The sequence below is a fragment of the Heloderma suspectum genome, chromosome 8 (assembly GCF_057233095.1).
Source record: "Heloderma suspectum isolate Gila_16-S chromosome 8, 16-S_ref, whole genome shotgun sequence".
In the NCBI taxonomy this organism is placed as follows: Eukaryota; Metazoa; Chordata; class Lepidosauria; order Squamata; family Helodermatidae; genus Heloderma; species Heloderma suspectum.
The window spans coordinates 40,034,881-40,051,211 of NC_139465.1; the positions used below are offsets into that span (position 1 = coordinate 40,034,881).

The window sequence follows — 16,331 nt, forward strand, 5'->3', positions numbered from 1 at the left end:
GGAAAAGGAAAAGAAAAATCATAGGAGACGTAATGAGGTTAATTCCACTTGCCTCTGGGACTAATGACCATTTGGGTTCTTCTGCTCCTCTTCTGAAGCAAAGCCAACCTGTGGCCGACAAGCCTGCAGCTGGCAGGAGGGCAAACAGAGAAGGCCCAGTTTGTACATAACAGCAATCCAAGGGTTGTTTAAACAGTGGGTCGCTTAAACCATGGGTTATTGAGGCCGCAAGGGAACAAGCAAGTGTGCCACATCCATTTTGCAGCCGGTTTCTCAAACCACCCAGGAATGCCTTGTTCATGGGATGTTTGATGTGACATCTGAACCTAGAACTCTGAGGTATTGGGGGACAAACAACCCAGAGTTTGAATCCATGGTTTGTTGTTGGATTAAAACTCTAGGTTGTTTGTCTATCAACAACCCATGGTTGTAGGTTCAGACATTTGCATCCAATTTCTCAAACAACCCAGGAAGTGGAGAGTGGGCCAGAGGAAGCGTGCTCATTTGCATACAGCCCCAATTAACCCAATAATTCATAGGTTAAACAACCTATTAATTGCCATTATGTGTGAACCAGGGCAATGTAAGTCTCCTTTCACTATCCTCTCATGATCAATGCTATTTTATAGCATGTTGGACACCTTCATTTTTTCCCCTTGGGGTGTGTGTGTGAGGAACCTCCAACACCACCCGGGCAGGATATAAACATGACTAATATATATAATTTAATGAAACAGGGCAAAGAAATCCTATTAGTACAATTAATATATATTTTAAAATCACAAATACATTTCCCCAACACCTCAAATTCAGGCGGTCAAAGATACTTGGAGATACACTATAATTCAGACACTTTAAAGGGCCTTAACTATTAGACACTCTATAGAGCAACATTCTGCAGATACGTCACCTATTATTTGAGTATTTCTAGACCAATCAGTGCTTTCTTGATATAGAACTAAATGGTTTTCATCTGTAATCTCATGGCTTTAAAATCTGAGTACTACAAACACACAGGCAGGGCTGTACAACAGAGGCCACTGAAGCAAGCCAGTGTACTACTGAAGAGAAGTATTTGTTTCCAGTTCTGAAAATGGCTTGAGATATTTCACTCAACATATAGCTTCCACTTAAAATATTAGTACTGCAGTAAGAACATTGGTAAGGAAGAAACCTAGAACCTTCCACTTGAAAAGCAGTGCCCAATGCTGGTATATTCATAGCAGGATGTCTCTGCGCCTTCTGCTGTCATGGGGTTCAGTCCCCTAAGCACCCCATGTTTCATATTATTAGCCCTGCACATTCTCCACTCTTGTCTGAGTCAAAAGCACTGTGGCAAGAATCACTTAGTACAGCTTCCTCCAACCTGGTGGCCTCCAGACATGTTTGACTACAGCTCCCAGCATCCTCTAGCCAGCATACCACACTCCCATAGCTGGCTGGGGCATGCTGGGAGTTGCTGGACATTTTTTTTGTCCAAATATGCATAGGATTGCACCCTTAGTACTTCATAGAACTCAGTCTGCCCCAGGTATCATACACAGAAAGGCAGCTACCTAAACAGATTTGCCTATCTTGCAGGGTAGAAGCATGACCCAAGGCTCTATACAAGGTTTAGGTACACAGATCATCTTTTTCTTTTTAGCAAATGAGAAGAAAATGCATCCAAAGAATGTTTGCCAGGTGTTGTCAGTCCTCCAGCAGGTATTCTTCGCAATTCTTTTCATGTTTTTTTTCAAAGTAGCCTCTTTTCGTGAAAACAGGCAAAGATTCTATTCCATCCCCTAGCCCAGAGCCAATCTGGTAGGTACTGTCCACAGAGAAACTAGAAGACAAGAGGATGAAACACAAATTAGATTTATTGTAACGTTTTTTAAAATCGCCCCACCTTTCAGGTCCCCAGGAGGAAGACAATGTATTTATTTGGCCGTCAGCAATAACAACATTAAACATTATCAACATCAAATAAAACCCAAGAGCGATCTGAATTAAACGTTTGTCTCATCTCTCACTCCTTCTGCCACTCTCCACCAACCCTCTGTTTGCTGCTTTAAAAAAAAGAGGCATTCCATCAGCAGAACACACACCTTTCAAAAGAGTAAGAAGAACAAGAGAGACAGGAGCAAGCATAGGGAACACCAGGAGCAAGCATAGGGAACACCAGGGCCTGCTCCAGGTGGACTGCCCCAAGGCTGAAAAGTCCACTACCCTCCCTAGTCTACTGAAAAGTCTACTACTTCACCCCCAAGGCTGAAAGTCCACTACATTTTCCTCTTCCCTCCCCATCTTCTTTCCTTATATGTCATGTCTTTTTTAGATTGCAAGCCTGCGGGCAGGGACAGTCTTGTTTTACTGACTGATTATAAGATCCTCCGGGAACCTTTTTTTGGCTGAGGAAGAGGATAAAAATACCTGAGCGAAAGAACAAAACAAAAACAAATGGGCTGGACAATTCTATCGGGGTGGGAGAGGGGGTATCGGAGGTATGCCCAGGCAGAAGATGGAGCGACATTTATGCACCTGCAAAAATGTAAAACGGAATAAAGGTGACAAAACCGTGCAAGCATCACTTGGCGCTAGCCGATAGTGCTTATGCCACTCACTTATTTCCTTTCTTTTATTACATTTCTATTCCGCCCAATAGCTGAAGCTCTCTAGGCGGTTTACAAATACTAAAAACCTTAAAAAATACAATATTATACATAGTACAAAAACCATTTACATACAAACACATAAACAGACAGCACACACACACATTTTATCTGTCTGTCTGTCTATCTATAAAAAGCAATTCTAAACAATCAACAATAAGAAAAACCAGGTCCTGATTAAAACCCCATCATATGCTGCCACACGCCTGAGAGTACAGGAAAATCTTAACCTGGCACTGAAAAGGTAACAATGTTGGCACCAGGCAGGCCTTGTTGAGGAGATCATTCCATAATTGGGAGGCCACCACTGAGAAGGTATTCTCTCTTGCTGCCACCTTCCAAGCCTCTCTCGGAGGAAGGCCTTAGATAATGAGCATAGTGTACTGGTAGGTTCATGCCGGGAGAGGCGCTCCGTCACGTATTGCAGTCCCAAGCCACATAAGGCTTTATGGGTCAAAACCAGCACCTTGAATCTGGCTCAGAAACATACAGGAAATGCAAGCGGGCCAGAATCAGTGTTGTACGTTCGGATCCTCTTGTCCCTGTTATCAATCTGGCCACCACATTTTGCAGGAACTGCAGCTTCTGAACTGTCTTCAAAGGCAGCTTATGACAACTGGATGCAACACAGCGCTAATCATAGCATTAGATGCACTGAGGGAAGAACTGCATTTTATTTATTTATTCATTATTGCATTGCATTGCATTGCATTGCATTTATATGCCACCTTTTTCCTCTTTAAGGAACCCAAGGTGGCTTACATGGTCCTCCTCCTCTCCCTTTTATCCACAGAACAACCACCCTGTGAGGTAGGTTGGGCTGAGAGTCTCCAACTGGCCCAAAGTCGCCCAATGAGTTTCCATGGCCAAGTGGGGACTAGAACCCGGATCTCCTGGCTCCCAGTCAAACACTCTCACCACTGCACCACACTGGCTCTCTCTCTCCATTTTCTCACCAACCATATGTTACACAAAAGCCCCAGTCCCCTGGGCCCCAAGTCACGTAAGCTTCAGAAAGGAGAAGTATGTAGGCTCATACTATGCAAAAAGTTATTCTGAATAATTCTTTGAACAGTTTGAACACAGTGCTTTTGAACAATTGTGTGGCAATGTAAGATCAGCACTTTGCTTCCTGCACCTTTATTCTTTTTTAAAATAAATATTTTGAGCCATATCGTAATACAATAAAGAAATAGCCAGGCAACACTGACTGAGAACACAGGCTTATACTCAGTGCATATATTCAAGATCGTGCATTAGCTTTTCCTTCATAAGCCCCATTAGAGCCCCCACCCCCGACTCTGGCTGGTTCAACAGCCCTCCTGAAAAAGTCAAGAGAAAATTTAATACAGAAGCCCGATTCAAGGTGCTGGTTTTAACCTATAAAGCCTTACATGGCTCGGGACCACAATATCTGACAGAGCACCTGTCCTGACATAAACCTACCCGTACTCTATGCTCAACATGTAAGGTTCTCCTCCTGGAGCCTCCTCCGAGGGAGGCCCGGAAGATGGCAATGAGGGAGAGGGCCTTCTCAGTGGTGCCCCCCCCGCCCCGCAATTATGGAATGATCTCCCCAACAAGGCTCACCTGGCGCCACCATTGTTATCTTTTCAGCGCCAGGTTAAGACCGTTCTCTTTTCTCAGACATTTAGCAGCATAGGATGACTTTTAATCAGGTCCTGGATTTGTCTTATGGTTGATTGCTTGAAGTTATTTTTAGATATATGTCATCTCTGTGTGTACTGTCTGATCGTGTATTTTTATGTACATGGCTTTTTAAAACTTTGTATACCATATCTTTAATGGTTTTTAATCTTTGTAACCCGCCCAGAGAGCTTTGGCTATGGGGCAATATAGAAATGTAATAAATAAAATAAAATAATAATAATAGAATCAATCATATTACCACGATCGAATGTGGCCAGTATCCTGTCGTCCTTCTGGATATTCCAAGGGTGGTGACGGCATGATGTGCAAACTCATCAGCAGAAGGCACAAAAAAACTCCTTTTGGAGAGCGTGTCACTAAATTTCGTCATGTCGGTGGAGATGAAGAATGGAATCAAGCTCTGAACAAAGATGCCTTGGGGAGCATATTCATAATGAAGCGCTCTGCTGAAATGGTCCAGGTAAGCCTATCAAGGTTAAGGGCAGACAATTCAGATTCTCTGGTTTTTACATGGGGAAAGAACAGAGTTTAGCAGCTTAAATCACACCTCTCAACTGAGACGCATACAGGTTGCTGATGGGCAGGTAAGGAACCAGGTCCCGCCAAACTAATACCCACCCCTAGTTCTGTCAGTCAAACTGACTGGTCATTTGCTAGCTCTTAATAATAATTTCTCTAGTATGCTTAGTCTCCTTTACAAGAGTGCACTAATCCTTTACAGTTCAGCCAACAGTGAAATCCTACACGTCTGCTCAGAAGTCCCATTAACTTCAACGGTGCTTAGATGTTCTTGGACTACAACCACCATTATCCCTGACCACTGGCCATGCTGGCTGGGGATGATGGGAACTGGGAGTCCAACATCACCTCGAAGGTCTATAATGGCCCCAGGCCTGTAACCAAGTCAACAGTAGTTTTAGAGGGGGCTAGAGATCCATAATGCTTTCTGCATTGGTTCAATTCCCTTGCTAGTGGGCCTCTTGGCTGGTAAGATGAGTCAAAGGTCAATATCGCCACCTCTGCACATTCCATGCTAACGGGCTCTGAATCTTATCAGGCCTAGGATGCGCCTGAGAAGTGAGGCTCTGTTTACAGGTGTCTGTACTGGGAAGGTTCTGATTGTTTTCCTTCTGAACAAGCACTGTTAGTCTATGCTGGGAAAGTTGCAGATGAATGCTAATTAACGCTTGCTGCTGTCATGCTGCCTCACTGTTAACATGTATGGTATAAGACCCATTGTACCCCTTGGCTCTGGGTTCAGAGAAGCTGTCTGATCCAACCATTGGGTATGCCTGTGTGCTGTAAGCACTCAGTAAAGTCTCCTTGCAACCAAACCTGGATCTGGCTTATTATCTCGGCACCTCCAGACTTTAGCAGCCCACGGCCGGGGCATAGAAGGCCACAGGTTCCTCAGCCGTATTGTGGCCATATACACCAGGGCTGCCTTCATGACAACAACTGAAATGTGATTAGAACAGTGAACTCAACACATTCCTGACCTGTTGACAGGCAGCTGTTACGGCTTGGGCAAGCTTTGAATTTTCTCTCTGCAGCCTGTCTTCTGTTCTCATTATATGATCCGACTAAAGCCTTTATAACGTACTAGTTCACAAAGTTCTTATCCATAGAAACAGAAAATACATTTCCATGGGAAAAGGATACCCATCTTTTAGGAATAACAATAATAACACCACATTTATATTTTGTCATTTATATTTTGTCATTTACCTTGGAGGCTGAATATGCCGTCATCTGTGGGGTGGGATGGCAGCAGGACATAGAAGAAACATTTACGATAGCGCCTGTCTTTCTCTGTACCATTCCTGGCAACACCATATGCACCATCATGTTAGCTGCCCCAATATTCACATTGATGAGATCCCAAATTTTATCCTCTGTCACATTGGAGAAGCAATCCGGGTGAGTGTAGAACACACCAGCATTATTCACTAAGATGCCAATCTCTTTGCCCTCCAGGGCCTTCTCGATGGCAGGATACGTCTCACGGCCTTTGCGGAAGTCTGCCACAATGACTGCCGTTTCAACCTTGTAGGAATCCACTATCTCTTTGGCGAGAGCTTCCAGCTTCTCTTTGGTCTGGCTAATTAAGACGATGTTCACCCCACGACTTGCTAGCTCTTTAGCATAGGACTCGCCAATGCCGGAGGTGCAACCTGCAACAAACCAAGAGAGCAATGGAAGCCAGATTACTCCAGTCGTAAACACACTTACTAGGAAGTCAATCCAGCAGATTTCAGTACAGACGGGAGGGAGGCAGGGGACAGAAGGTAGATCAGGATTTGCTGGTAGATCTATGAGTGATTTGCAGTAGATCTCCAAGGGTTTCCAACCACCAACAGTTTAAAAAATGTAAGTAAAACTGGAAGTAAACAAAAAAGGATCTCTGCCATAGGTGACCTTGTACTAATCACAACTCTCCCAGCCTCAGTGTTCCTCATCTGCAAAATAAGAAATCAGTTGGCTGTCTTTGAACAGGTTTCGTGCAGCAGTATTGTCCAATTTTACGGTTTGATCCAAGATCTCCTTTCCCAGAGAGGAAGGGCTCTGCTCGCAGAAGGCGTGCAGCTGGTAACTGGCTCTGCTCCCGAGTCGCCCATTTTGCATCTGGCTCCACCCCTCAGATATTATTTTGGGCCTTTCCGTGGTTAGCAGACCTACAGTTAGCGGACCACTACCAAAAAAAAAAGTTTCAGCCCTGATTTTATGCATATTCATTTCAGGGTTGCTGCTGGTTTCATTTATTGCCATTTTAAAAATCATGCCACAAGGCATTGCAGGAGTTACGAAATCCAGGAATGCAGACTTGGCCATCCAGTTGGCTCTTTATGAGGCCCGCCTCTTTCACAGGGTTACACACTAATACTGTAACGTGCTCTATCTGGGGCCGCCGTTGAAGACAATTCTGAAACTACAACTGGTACAGAATGCAGCAACTAGAATGCTTGTGGGAGCGAGGCAATCGTATAATGTTACTCCTATTTTGTATCATTTACACTGGCTGCCTGTTAAGCTTCTGAGAGCCAGTGTGGTGTAGTGGTTAGAGTTGGACTAGGATGCAAGAGATCCGGGTTCTAGTCCTCACTCGACCATGGAGCTCACTGGGTGACTTTGGAGCAGTCACCGACTCTCAGCCTAACCAACCTCACAGAATTGTTGTGAGGCTTCTGGCTGACGTTGAAGGCAAACACAAGGCTGACCCAGAGGTAACAGGCAAAGGTGCAGCTAAAGGAAAGCGCAGAAGCAGAATCCAGGGAGAGGTGAGGCCAAGAGTTCAGGAATCAATTCAAGAGGCCAGAGGCAGAAACTCAAATACCCCCAGCAACAGAGGATGTGGAGCACACCGGAACACAGAACAGCTCAGGAAAGAACTACCTGCAAAATGCTTATTGCTGGAGAGTTCCCATTTTTGTTAGCATCACCATTTACAACAGCACCAGATCCTGTCTTCTGTTCAAATACAACTTTTAAAAAACTGCCACAAACGTGTACACTGCATAAAATTACAAATCCAGCAACTGAAGTCCAATAAGGTCCAATCAGTGTATAAAAATGTAGCCCACTACCATCCCTCCACATCAGGCTTCCTGCCTTCATGACTGTCAGCCCCATCACAGCCAGCCTCTAACCTTATTTTCCTGTCTGCTCTCTCCTTACAACAGCACAGAGACGGTCTTGTCCTTTTCCTCCTACGTGTCTCCTTTCCTTGGTCTCCCCTTTCATCCCTCTTTCCTTCAGGTTTCTACCTCCTTCCACTTCATTCACCAAAGATCCAGTCTTTTCTAACATTCTAAATTTCAGTAGTTTGGATGTTTGGGAACATTACGTGACATCAGAGCAGCTCAGCCAATGACTATGGGCGGCTAATAACCTATAGGCAACAGCCAATTGTTAACCTGTTGCCTATGTAAAATGCAAAATCCAAATGTAGATTCTTGCTCGGAGGGCAACATGGGCCCTTTCAGAACACAAGATCCTAGTTGCAATGTGTTGGGGGAGGCCATTAAATGCTATAGTTTCAGTCTCTCACCTGTGACAATCGCCCATTTTCCATACAGCTTGACTAGATCAGCCCTGCTGACCAGCCTGGGAATGAAATGCAGTCTGACCAGGGTGTAAGTGTCATTCAGAACAGTAAAGCATGCCTTGACTGTATAGAAGGCTCCGATAAAAGCCAGCGTCTCTATGTAACAATTGCAGGACCGTCCAATCTCCCTGAGCAAGAGAGAGAAGCTGTCCACTGCAGCCATGGCAACCAGATGTCTGAAAGAGAAAATGCAAGAGCCAGAGGTATGGAAGAAAATATTAATCAAACAAACAGTCAATCAGCCCCATTTTATCCTGCCCTTCTTCCAAGGAGCTCAAGGTTCTCTCCCAATATTTTATCCTCACAACAGCCCAGTGGGGTAGGTTAGGGTGAAAAACGAGTGACTGACCCAAGTGGTGAGAAGTTCCAGGGGCGCAGTGCTTACCCGGGTTCAGTTTCCTTTGAAAGGAAGTCACTGGAGGTTTATGGCATTTTGTAATATTTGAGATTATTTGCAGACGGATAGGTGGAAAGCACTCCAAAGGACAGCCAAAGTCCACTGTTCCCACATCTACAGAGAAAAGCAACCCTCCATCCCCAGTGCTGTTCGCTTACAGCTCCCACAAAATTTTGGGCGTCTCACTTGATCCCTGTCACAGAGGGATCCCTGTTTAATTTGATCCCTTTCACAGAGGGACAGACAGACCTAGCTAATGTTTTATTTAGAGCTGAAAAAGGCTCTCAGAGTGGCTTATACGTATCAGCAAAACAGTCCCTGCCCTTGGGTTCACAATCTTAAAAAAAAAAAAAAAGCACAATGCAAAAGGAAAAGGGATTGGGAGGGAGAAGGGGGGGAAAGCAAACTCAGGAATTAGTTACAAAATTCGTATAAACAACCAGCTGGAATAGAAATGGCTCATGGAGAAGGAGTCAAACGGTGCTGATCTTTTAGCAGAGCCGAGGTAAGAGTTTTGCTTCCCTTCTCTCCCTCTGTTTAAGCCTGATGGAATGGCCAGGTAAATGTTGATGGAAGGAGGAACCTGATGGAAGTAGAAAGCATCATCCTTGGGGGTGGGGGGGAGAAAAAGGCATGCCCCCTTTCAGGACTTTCCAAGGCATTTCCTACCTATTCAAAGAGCATCCACTGACCTTTTAGCCAATGATCTCCTCAGCACATGGTAACCTTGCCACTGACGATTGGGCTCAAATGACAGGAAGCCAGATTCCAGCTGAACATCAGGAAAAACTTCCTGACTGTTAGAGCAATACAACAATGGCACCAATTACCCAGGGAGGTGGTGGGCTCTCCCACACTGGAGGCATGATTAAAGAACAGTTATTCTGTCCCCATTAATAATCTCCTGTTATAGAATATAGGAAGCTGCCTTATACTGGGTCCATTTGCACGTCATGACAGCCCACCATGCTCAATTTACCCACAGGGGCTGTCACAGACACTGTTTTTGCATGGCCCCCGTGAGCACCTGGCTTACCATAGCTGGCCATGCGAACCCAGACGGCAGGGGTTGTTTGAGGGTTAGACAAGCCTCAAATAACTCATGAGTTGTTTTAGGGTTATTTGATAGCTGTCTAATCCTCAAACAACCCCTGCCGCCTGGGTTTGCACAACACAAGCCTCAGCAAGCCAGGGAACCATGCACAAATGGCGCCCATGGGCACCCAGCATGATGCAACAGTCCCTGCAAATAAATTAAACCATGGTGGGCCGTCGTGTCATGTGAACCAGGTCACTGGGTCAGACCCTTGGTCCCTCTTGCCCAGTATTGTATACAATGACTGGCAGTGGCTCTCCGGGGTTTCAGGAAGGAGTCTTTCTCAGCCCCTCTCCCTGGAGATGCCAGGAATTGAACCTGGGAACTTTTGAATGCAAAGCAGGGGCTCTACCTCTAAGCTACAGCTCCTCCATCTCCAAACCCCAACCTTACAACAGTATCTATGTTTCCATATGGCTGGTAGGGTGATGTTAAATTAGGATCCCCACTCAGTGTGGTTAGCCATGATACAAGAAATAGCATGGCTGGAAGGGAACCAATAAAAGACATAATAACTGACGAGGGATGCAAAGGCCCGGAAAAAAACCTGGAAAATTTTGAGAATAGAAAAAGCCTATCTTTTCCCATTTTTCCAATAGAAAATGTGAAAATTTGGAGGAACACTAAAAAAAAAAAAAACACCTCTGATGTTTTCCGTTCTGGAATGAATGGCATGCTTTTTAAGGCAAGGTTTTCTCACTCAAAATATATAGCGTGAAGATTTTTATGCAAGACAATTGAGAATACCTGAGTGTACTATACAGTTCAGTGTTGTTATAAAGTTTAATTTGATACCAAAATATGCTACTAGGCCTTAATACTGTGACTGTATGAGGGTGTTTCTAACTAAACAATACATTCTTTTTTGTTTACTATAAAATGTATGGTTTCTATTTTCAACTTTTATTTTCCCTAGTCAGATGGCAATAACTAAAATAATTGTGCTTAAGTGGCACAGGGTGCAGTTCGCAATAGTCCGTCTTTAGTATTGGGTATATTTGAATTGTTGCTTGTACAAAACTAAAACTGCTATCAGGGGTCCCCAACCTTTTGTTGGCATATGTGGAATTTTGAGAGAATGTTGTGGGTGCTCTCACAAAATGGCTGCCATGGGGGAAGGGCTTGCCCATTCATAACCAGCGAGGGTAGAAGTGCCCATGATTCCTAAACTAAAGGTCAAGCAGAGTCCATCTTCTTTTTTACAAGCTAAAAAGTCTAAACCAGCCTTCCCCAACCTAGTGCCTTGTTGATGTGTTGGACTACATCTCCCAGTATCCCCCATCAGTATGGGGAAGCGTGGTCTAAACCAGTGGTCTCCAAAGTGGGGTGAGTGCACCCCACGGGATGCACAAGACGATCCACTGGGGTGTGCAAGCCGCCTGACAACTGAACAGCCTCCCGCTGCCCCGATGAGCTGCCATTGTGTTCAGTGGTGGTGGTGGCGGAGGCAGGAGAATGGGACAGGAGCTGAGAGGGAAGTTCCATGGCATTTCTCTCTGGACTCCAGTCCTATCCTGCCTCTGCTGCAGCCACCAAGAGCAACTGCACCATCGGAGATTAACCCTTCCCACTCTCCTTTGGCAGAATGACACGCTATGACAGCTACGTCAGCTACAACAGCCATTAAAACCAAGTATCGAATAAACTGAACCTAGAACCAGACCTTCGAACTGCCGTGTCACAAAGTGTTAAACCATGATTTTCAAAAATAACGAAGCATACTCAATCACACTGCTCTCACTAACAAAATGTTATATTCATAATTTGTTTTTAGTGAGAGCAAAAAGGGTTTTGTACCATTAATAAAATAAAACAATTTTTTTTTAAAGTACTGTTTATTTCATATTTATCTCATCCTTTTTTAATTTCTATTTGTGTATGTTTTATAATGTACATAATGTATTAGTATAGTAGTACACGTATACAATTTATAAATAAATAAATATATATAGGGGGTGCACGCTCAAAAATTTTTACTGATAGAGGTGCACAATCAAAAAAGTTTGGAGACCACTGGTCTAAGCCCTTCCCCCAGTCCTTCATGGAGAAGAGGCTACGTTTACAAAATGTTCCATTGGAGGCCCTGGAATGCCATCTACTACCTAGATCCAGGTTCAGTTTCCAGGACCCCTCCACTCCATTTCCAGAGATCATGGATTCCTACACATATCCCCCAATTTCTCCCTCCCATGCCTGTTTGGTTCATGACCTTCCAACCTTCATACCGTGGAGACAGGCAAGTCACCATGCTCATCACAAGCTGAATCTCCCACCGCAAAGACTTCCCCACCAATGATTCTTGGAGATGTACCCTCAAACTGTTGTGAACCGCCCAGAGAGCTTCGGATATTGGGCGGTACAGAAATGTAAGAAATAAATAAAAGAATACATTAAAAACACACGAGAGGATAACAGATAACCAAATGAGCGTTGAGGGCCTTCTGAGTAATTTCTCCACACTTTGAGAGTAGGATGCCATTCCTGACACAGTGACCCTCATTCTCCACGATTTCTCAGTGTGGGATCGAGGCCTCTCCCACTACGTCCCTAAGGGTCACACCATTTTCCACGGCAGCAACCCATTTCCTGAGAAGCAGGAGCATTGACCACATATGCCCAACTTCTGTCCAGCAGTCAGTCAAATGGGACACAATCCCAAACCGGGATAACCCCCTGCATTATGCTACACGTCAACATGTTAAAGACACTGCTACAGAGGCAAGTTGACTTGGGAGACCTGTTTCAAAGTTTTTTTTATTTAAACTTTGGCTTGACACGCCCTAAATTGACAGCACAGCTGAAAAACTGTTGGCATGTTATGCCCTTGGTCACGTTTTGAGGGCCCGGGGCCAAGACGTCTTCAACATGCCCCTCCCTTAACGAGTCTACATTCTCACCGCCATTGTCAGCAGTTGCTATTGCTCCTCCTCCTCCTTCTCACTGTTGCGACCGCTGGCTTCCTCAACAGGCAGCGATCCAGTGAACAAGCAGGCCGTGGCATCTACTCCTTCTCACCACCACTGTTGCCTGGGCCGGAGTGATGGGCAGGGGAACATGTAGGCTGCAGTGGTGAAGAGGAGGAGCAGGAGGTCTAGTGGGCTCTTGTCTATGGGCCGTTGCTGGGTTTTGGGCCCTTGGCAGATGCACAACCATGCCTACCCTTGACGCCAGCCCTGCTGGCCATCCACCTGCATCCATCCTGTTCATCACTCCTGCATCCATCCTGCCCCAATCCCAGGCCTTTTTGCTGCCTCCCCGGAACTTCCAGCCTTTGCATTTGCACCCCTTCTTTCCTCCAAGCATCTCAGGGTAGCATTCATGGCTGGGGTGTGGGCCCTCAACAGGTGCCTGACCATGCTTACCTTTGATGCTGACCCTGCCCTCAATTTAGCTTTCAGCACAAAATTATTTAAAATTAATATTATTTACCAGTTCTCAAAGCAGCTCTATTTGCTTTGCAACACACATGTGCGGTGTCACAAACAGTCACTGGGCCTCTCTCTCCTCAAAGAGGGACTCTCTCACAAGTGACTTTTAGTCATAGGCCTCGGGAACTTCACCCTACTTCCTACACTAAGGGTGCCATCCTATCCATGTTTAGACAGAAAAAAGTCCTGCAATTCTCAGCGTTCCCCAGCTAGGTTGGGTAATACTATGAATTGTAGGAATTCTTTCTGTCTTAACATGCATAGGATGGCAGCTTAAGTAATGAGCTTTAAAAGGGGTGTGTGCACAGCTTGCAATCCCAAGAATTAGTGGGTCAAACCAATGACTTGGGTTTAACATGCTAAATGCTGTCCGATGTGCTAAAGTGCTACAAATAACAACCATTCCATTTCTTTCGGGGGGACCTAATAGTATCCACTACACATATTTCTTCTCCTTTTTATGACTTTATTAGAATAATTTATATTCCACCTTTCCACTTACCACAGTAGTGCTCAAGACAGATAACATTCAAAGAACCCCCAAACAATCCATCGATAAATAAGCGGGACCTGCAACAAAATTTTGCAGTGTGGAATGCTCCCCGTCAAGGCCCCGCTCCAAGATACTCCATTCCAGTCTTCCTCCCACACAGTTTTCTTTCTGCCGCCCTGCCGCCCCCCGCCCATGCAACAGTAAATCAGCATTCCTTGGCCACTGAGCATGCTCAGTTGGACACCTGCCAAGAGCTCACACCCCAAGAGTTCCCTGGACTTCCCTCTCCTCTTCACCATTGCAACCCTTTTCTTTATTTTTATTATTATTATGTATTTATTTATTATTTCTATACCACGCAATAGCTGAAGCTCTCTGGGCAGTTAGCAAAAAAATAAAACCACAAAGCGCAGCATAAAACAATATAAAATATGAAAGCTTAAAACCACCATGTAACAGTACAACCAGAATAAAACCTTGCAGCAATGCAGAGATTTAAAATACGGATTTAAAACACCAGAGCTAGAAGACTAGGAATCTAAATTGCTAAAATACTGGGAGAATAAAAAGGCCTTCACCTTCTCGTTGGTCTGGCATTGTGGGAGCAGAACTCTGGACTAGACAGGCCTTTGGTCTGATCGGGTCGAGCTTTTCTAATGTTCTTTTGTAACCCACCAAAGCCAAAACGACTTTAAAGACAAGCAACCTTGGTTTCTGCTGCACCAATTAAAACCTGCTCCCACCAATCAATCAATTCAAGTTTAAGGCTGCTATCTTAGCCACACTTACCAGGAAAGAAATCCCACTGACACCTCTGAGTAAGCATACATAGGCTCATGTTGTCCATCTACGCATTTCGCCTGATTCAACAGGAGTCCATATTCAAAGCTGGTCACAAAGCCTAAATGTAAGTGGTACCATTTCACTGTATCCTTTATTCATTTGTCCCAGTGCCTATTGCACGCCTCTTAACCAATTTTTCACAAAACCTGAATTGCCAGCCATGCTGCATGGGGAGGAATAAAGGTGGGCTTACTGCCTGATCTTATGCGTATTTACCCAGAAAGAAAGGAGTCCAGTGAAGATTTACTTCCAAGAAACCGAGCATACACTTTGCATCCTTGGATGGAAAGGAAAAAAAAGGCATACTGAAGATGTTCTCCACCGCTCTTCTAGAAATAATCTGTCAACTTTAAATTCGTAATAAATCCATGCATACGTTCTAAACTTTAGAACGGGGGGGGGGGGAGAAAATGATGCAAACATGGATTTTTTTTTCTTTTTATGATCCTTGATTAGTGCTGCTGTGCAGCTTTATAAATGATTTAAAAAGAAGCAGCTCATCAACCATTCTTTAAATTAAAAAAGCAAGCAAGCAAGCAAAAAAGAAAAAAGCAAATAAAGGCAAGTGCTTAATTCTTTAAATAAAAAAGCAAGCCAATAAAATACACAGGCCTATTTTGCCTTATTTCTTTTACCTGGTTTTCTTCTCTTATGAAGGCAGGCTTTGCATCAGAACCCAAGCGATGAAGCCTGCAACGTTTCTGTGTGCACGGGAGCGCGCGTGTGCATGGCCATAGCCTCACGTTCTCATTGGTTAAGCCGGGAAGGAAAACCTCTCCGTTCTCTAACCCTTCCCTCCAGCTCTGCAGAAAATGTGGAAAGTGGATTCTCCAAATTGCCTGGCAAACGTATTAACAGCTGAACGGCCCAAGTCATGGAAATCCGAGGTCCGGATTTTTATGTTGCCAGCTGCAGCGGACCAGCAGCTCCTCTGCACAAGACAGCAGGCCTTGAACATGCTGTAAAAAAAGCAGAATCAAATATTTGTGTCGCTTCTATTCTTCACATGGGCACACCGTTTGTCTATCATGTCAACAGCACTCAGTATGTGTCCCCAAATATATTGGGGCAAGAGAATCTACGTTTTTATAGTAATATATTGTATATATAATATATTTTATATTATATTAATATAAATTATATTTCTATTTAAAAAGCCCTACAGCTCCCAGCATCCCCCAGCCAGCATGGCTGGCTGGGGGATGCTGGGAGTTGTAGGACTTTTTTTCTGTCTAAACGTGCATAGGATTGTACCCTCGAGGACTTAAATACAATCCAAAGATGCCAATATTGAAGAGAGAAGGAGACACCATCCAGTGTTATTAGAGGTACATTTCTGGATTCCAAACATATGACTTGAAAGGGTTACCTATGCGCAGCAATAATTGTCATTATGCACATGTTGTTTATTCGGTCAGTCGCTTCCGACTTTTCGTGACTTCATGGACTGGCCCACGCCAGAGCTTCCTGTCGGCCATCGCCACCCCCAGCTCCCCCGAGGTCGAGTCTGTCACCTCCAGAATATCATCCATCCACCTTGCCCTTGGTCGGCCCCTCTTCCTTTTGCCTTCCACTTTCCCCAGCATTAGCATCTTCTCCAGGGTGTCCTGTCTTCTCATGATGTGGCCAAAGTACTTCAGTTTTGCC

At 44.6% G+C, this 16,331-nt stretch overlaps 1 protein-coding gene across 4 annotated transcripts; it reads right to left on the reverse strand.

Moving 5' to 3' along the window:
* Positions 1–702: 702 nt before the first annotated feature.
* HSDL1 (hydroxysteroid dehydrogenase like 1) lies at positions 703–15,391 on the reverse strand. Of its 4 annotated transcripts, XM_084812039.1 has the most exons (7): positions 15,320–15,391; positions 14,631–14,742; positions 9,517–9,621; positions 8,371–8,603; positions 6,051–6,496; positions 4,561–4,788; positions 703–1,825 (listed from the first exon to the last, which is right to left on the reverse strand). In XM_084812039.1, the coding sequence occupies exons 2-7, from the start codon at positions 14,669–14,671 to the stop codon at positions 1,736–1,738; spliced, it is 1,143 nt and encodes a 380-aa protein (XP_084668165.1). In that variant the 5' UTR covers positions 14,672–14,742; positions 15,320–15,391; the 3' UTR covers positions 703–1,735. The 4 variants fall into 4 exon arrangements, with proteins under 4 accessions (XP_084668165.1, XP_084668168.1, XP_084668169.1 ...); XM_084812042.1 differs by lacking the exon at positions 14,631–14,742; XM_084812043.1 differs by lacking the exon at positions 9,517–9,621.
* Positions 15,392–16,331: the final 940 nt, after the last annotated feature.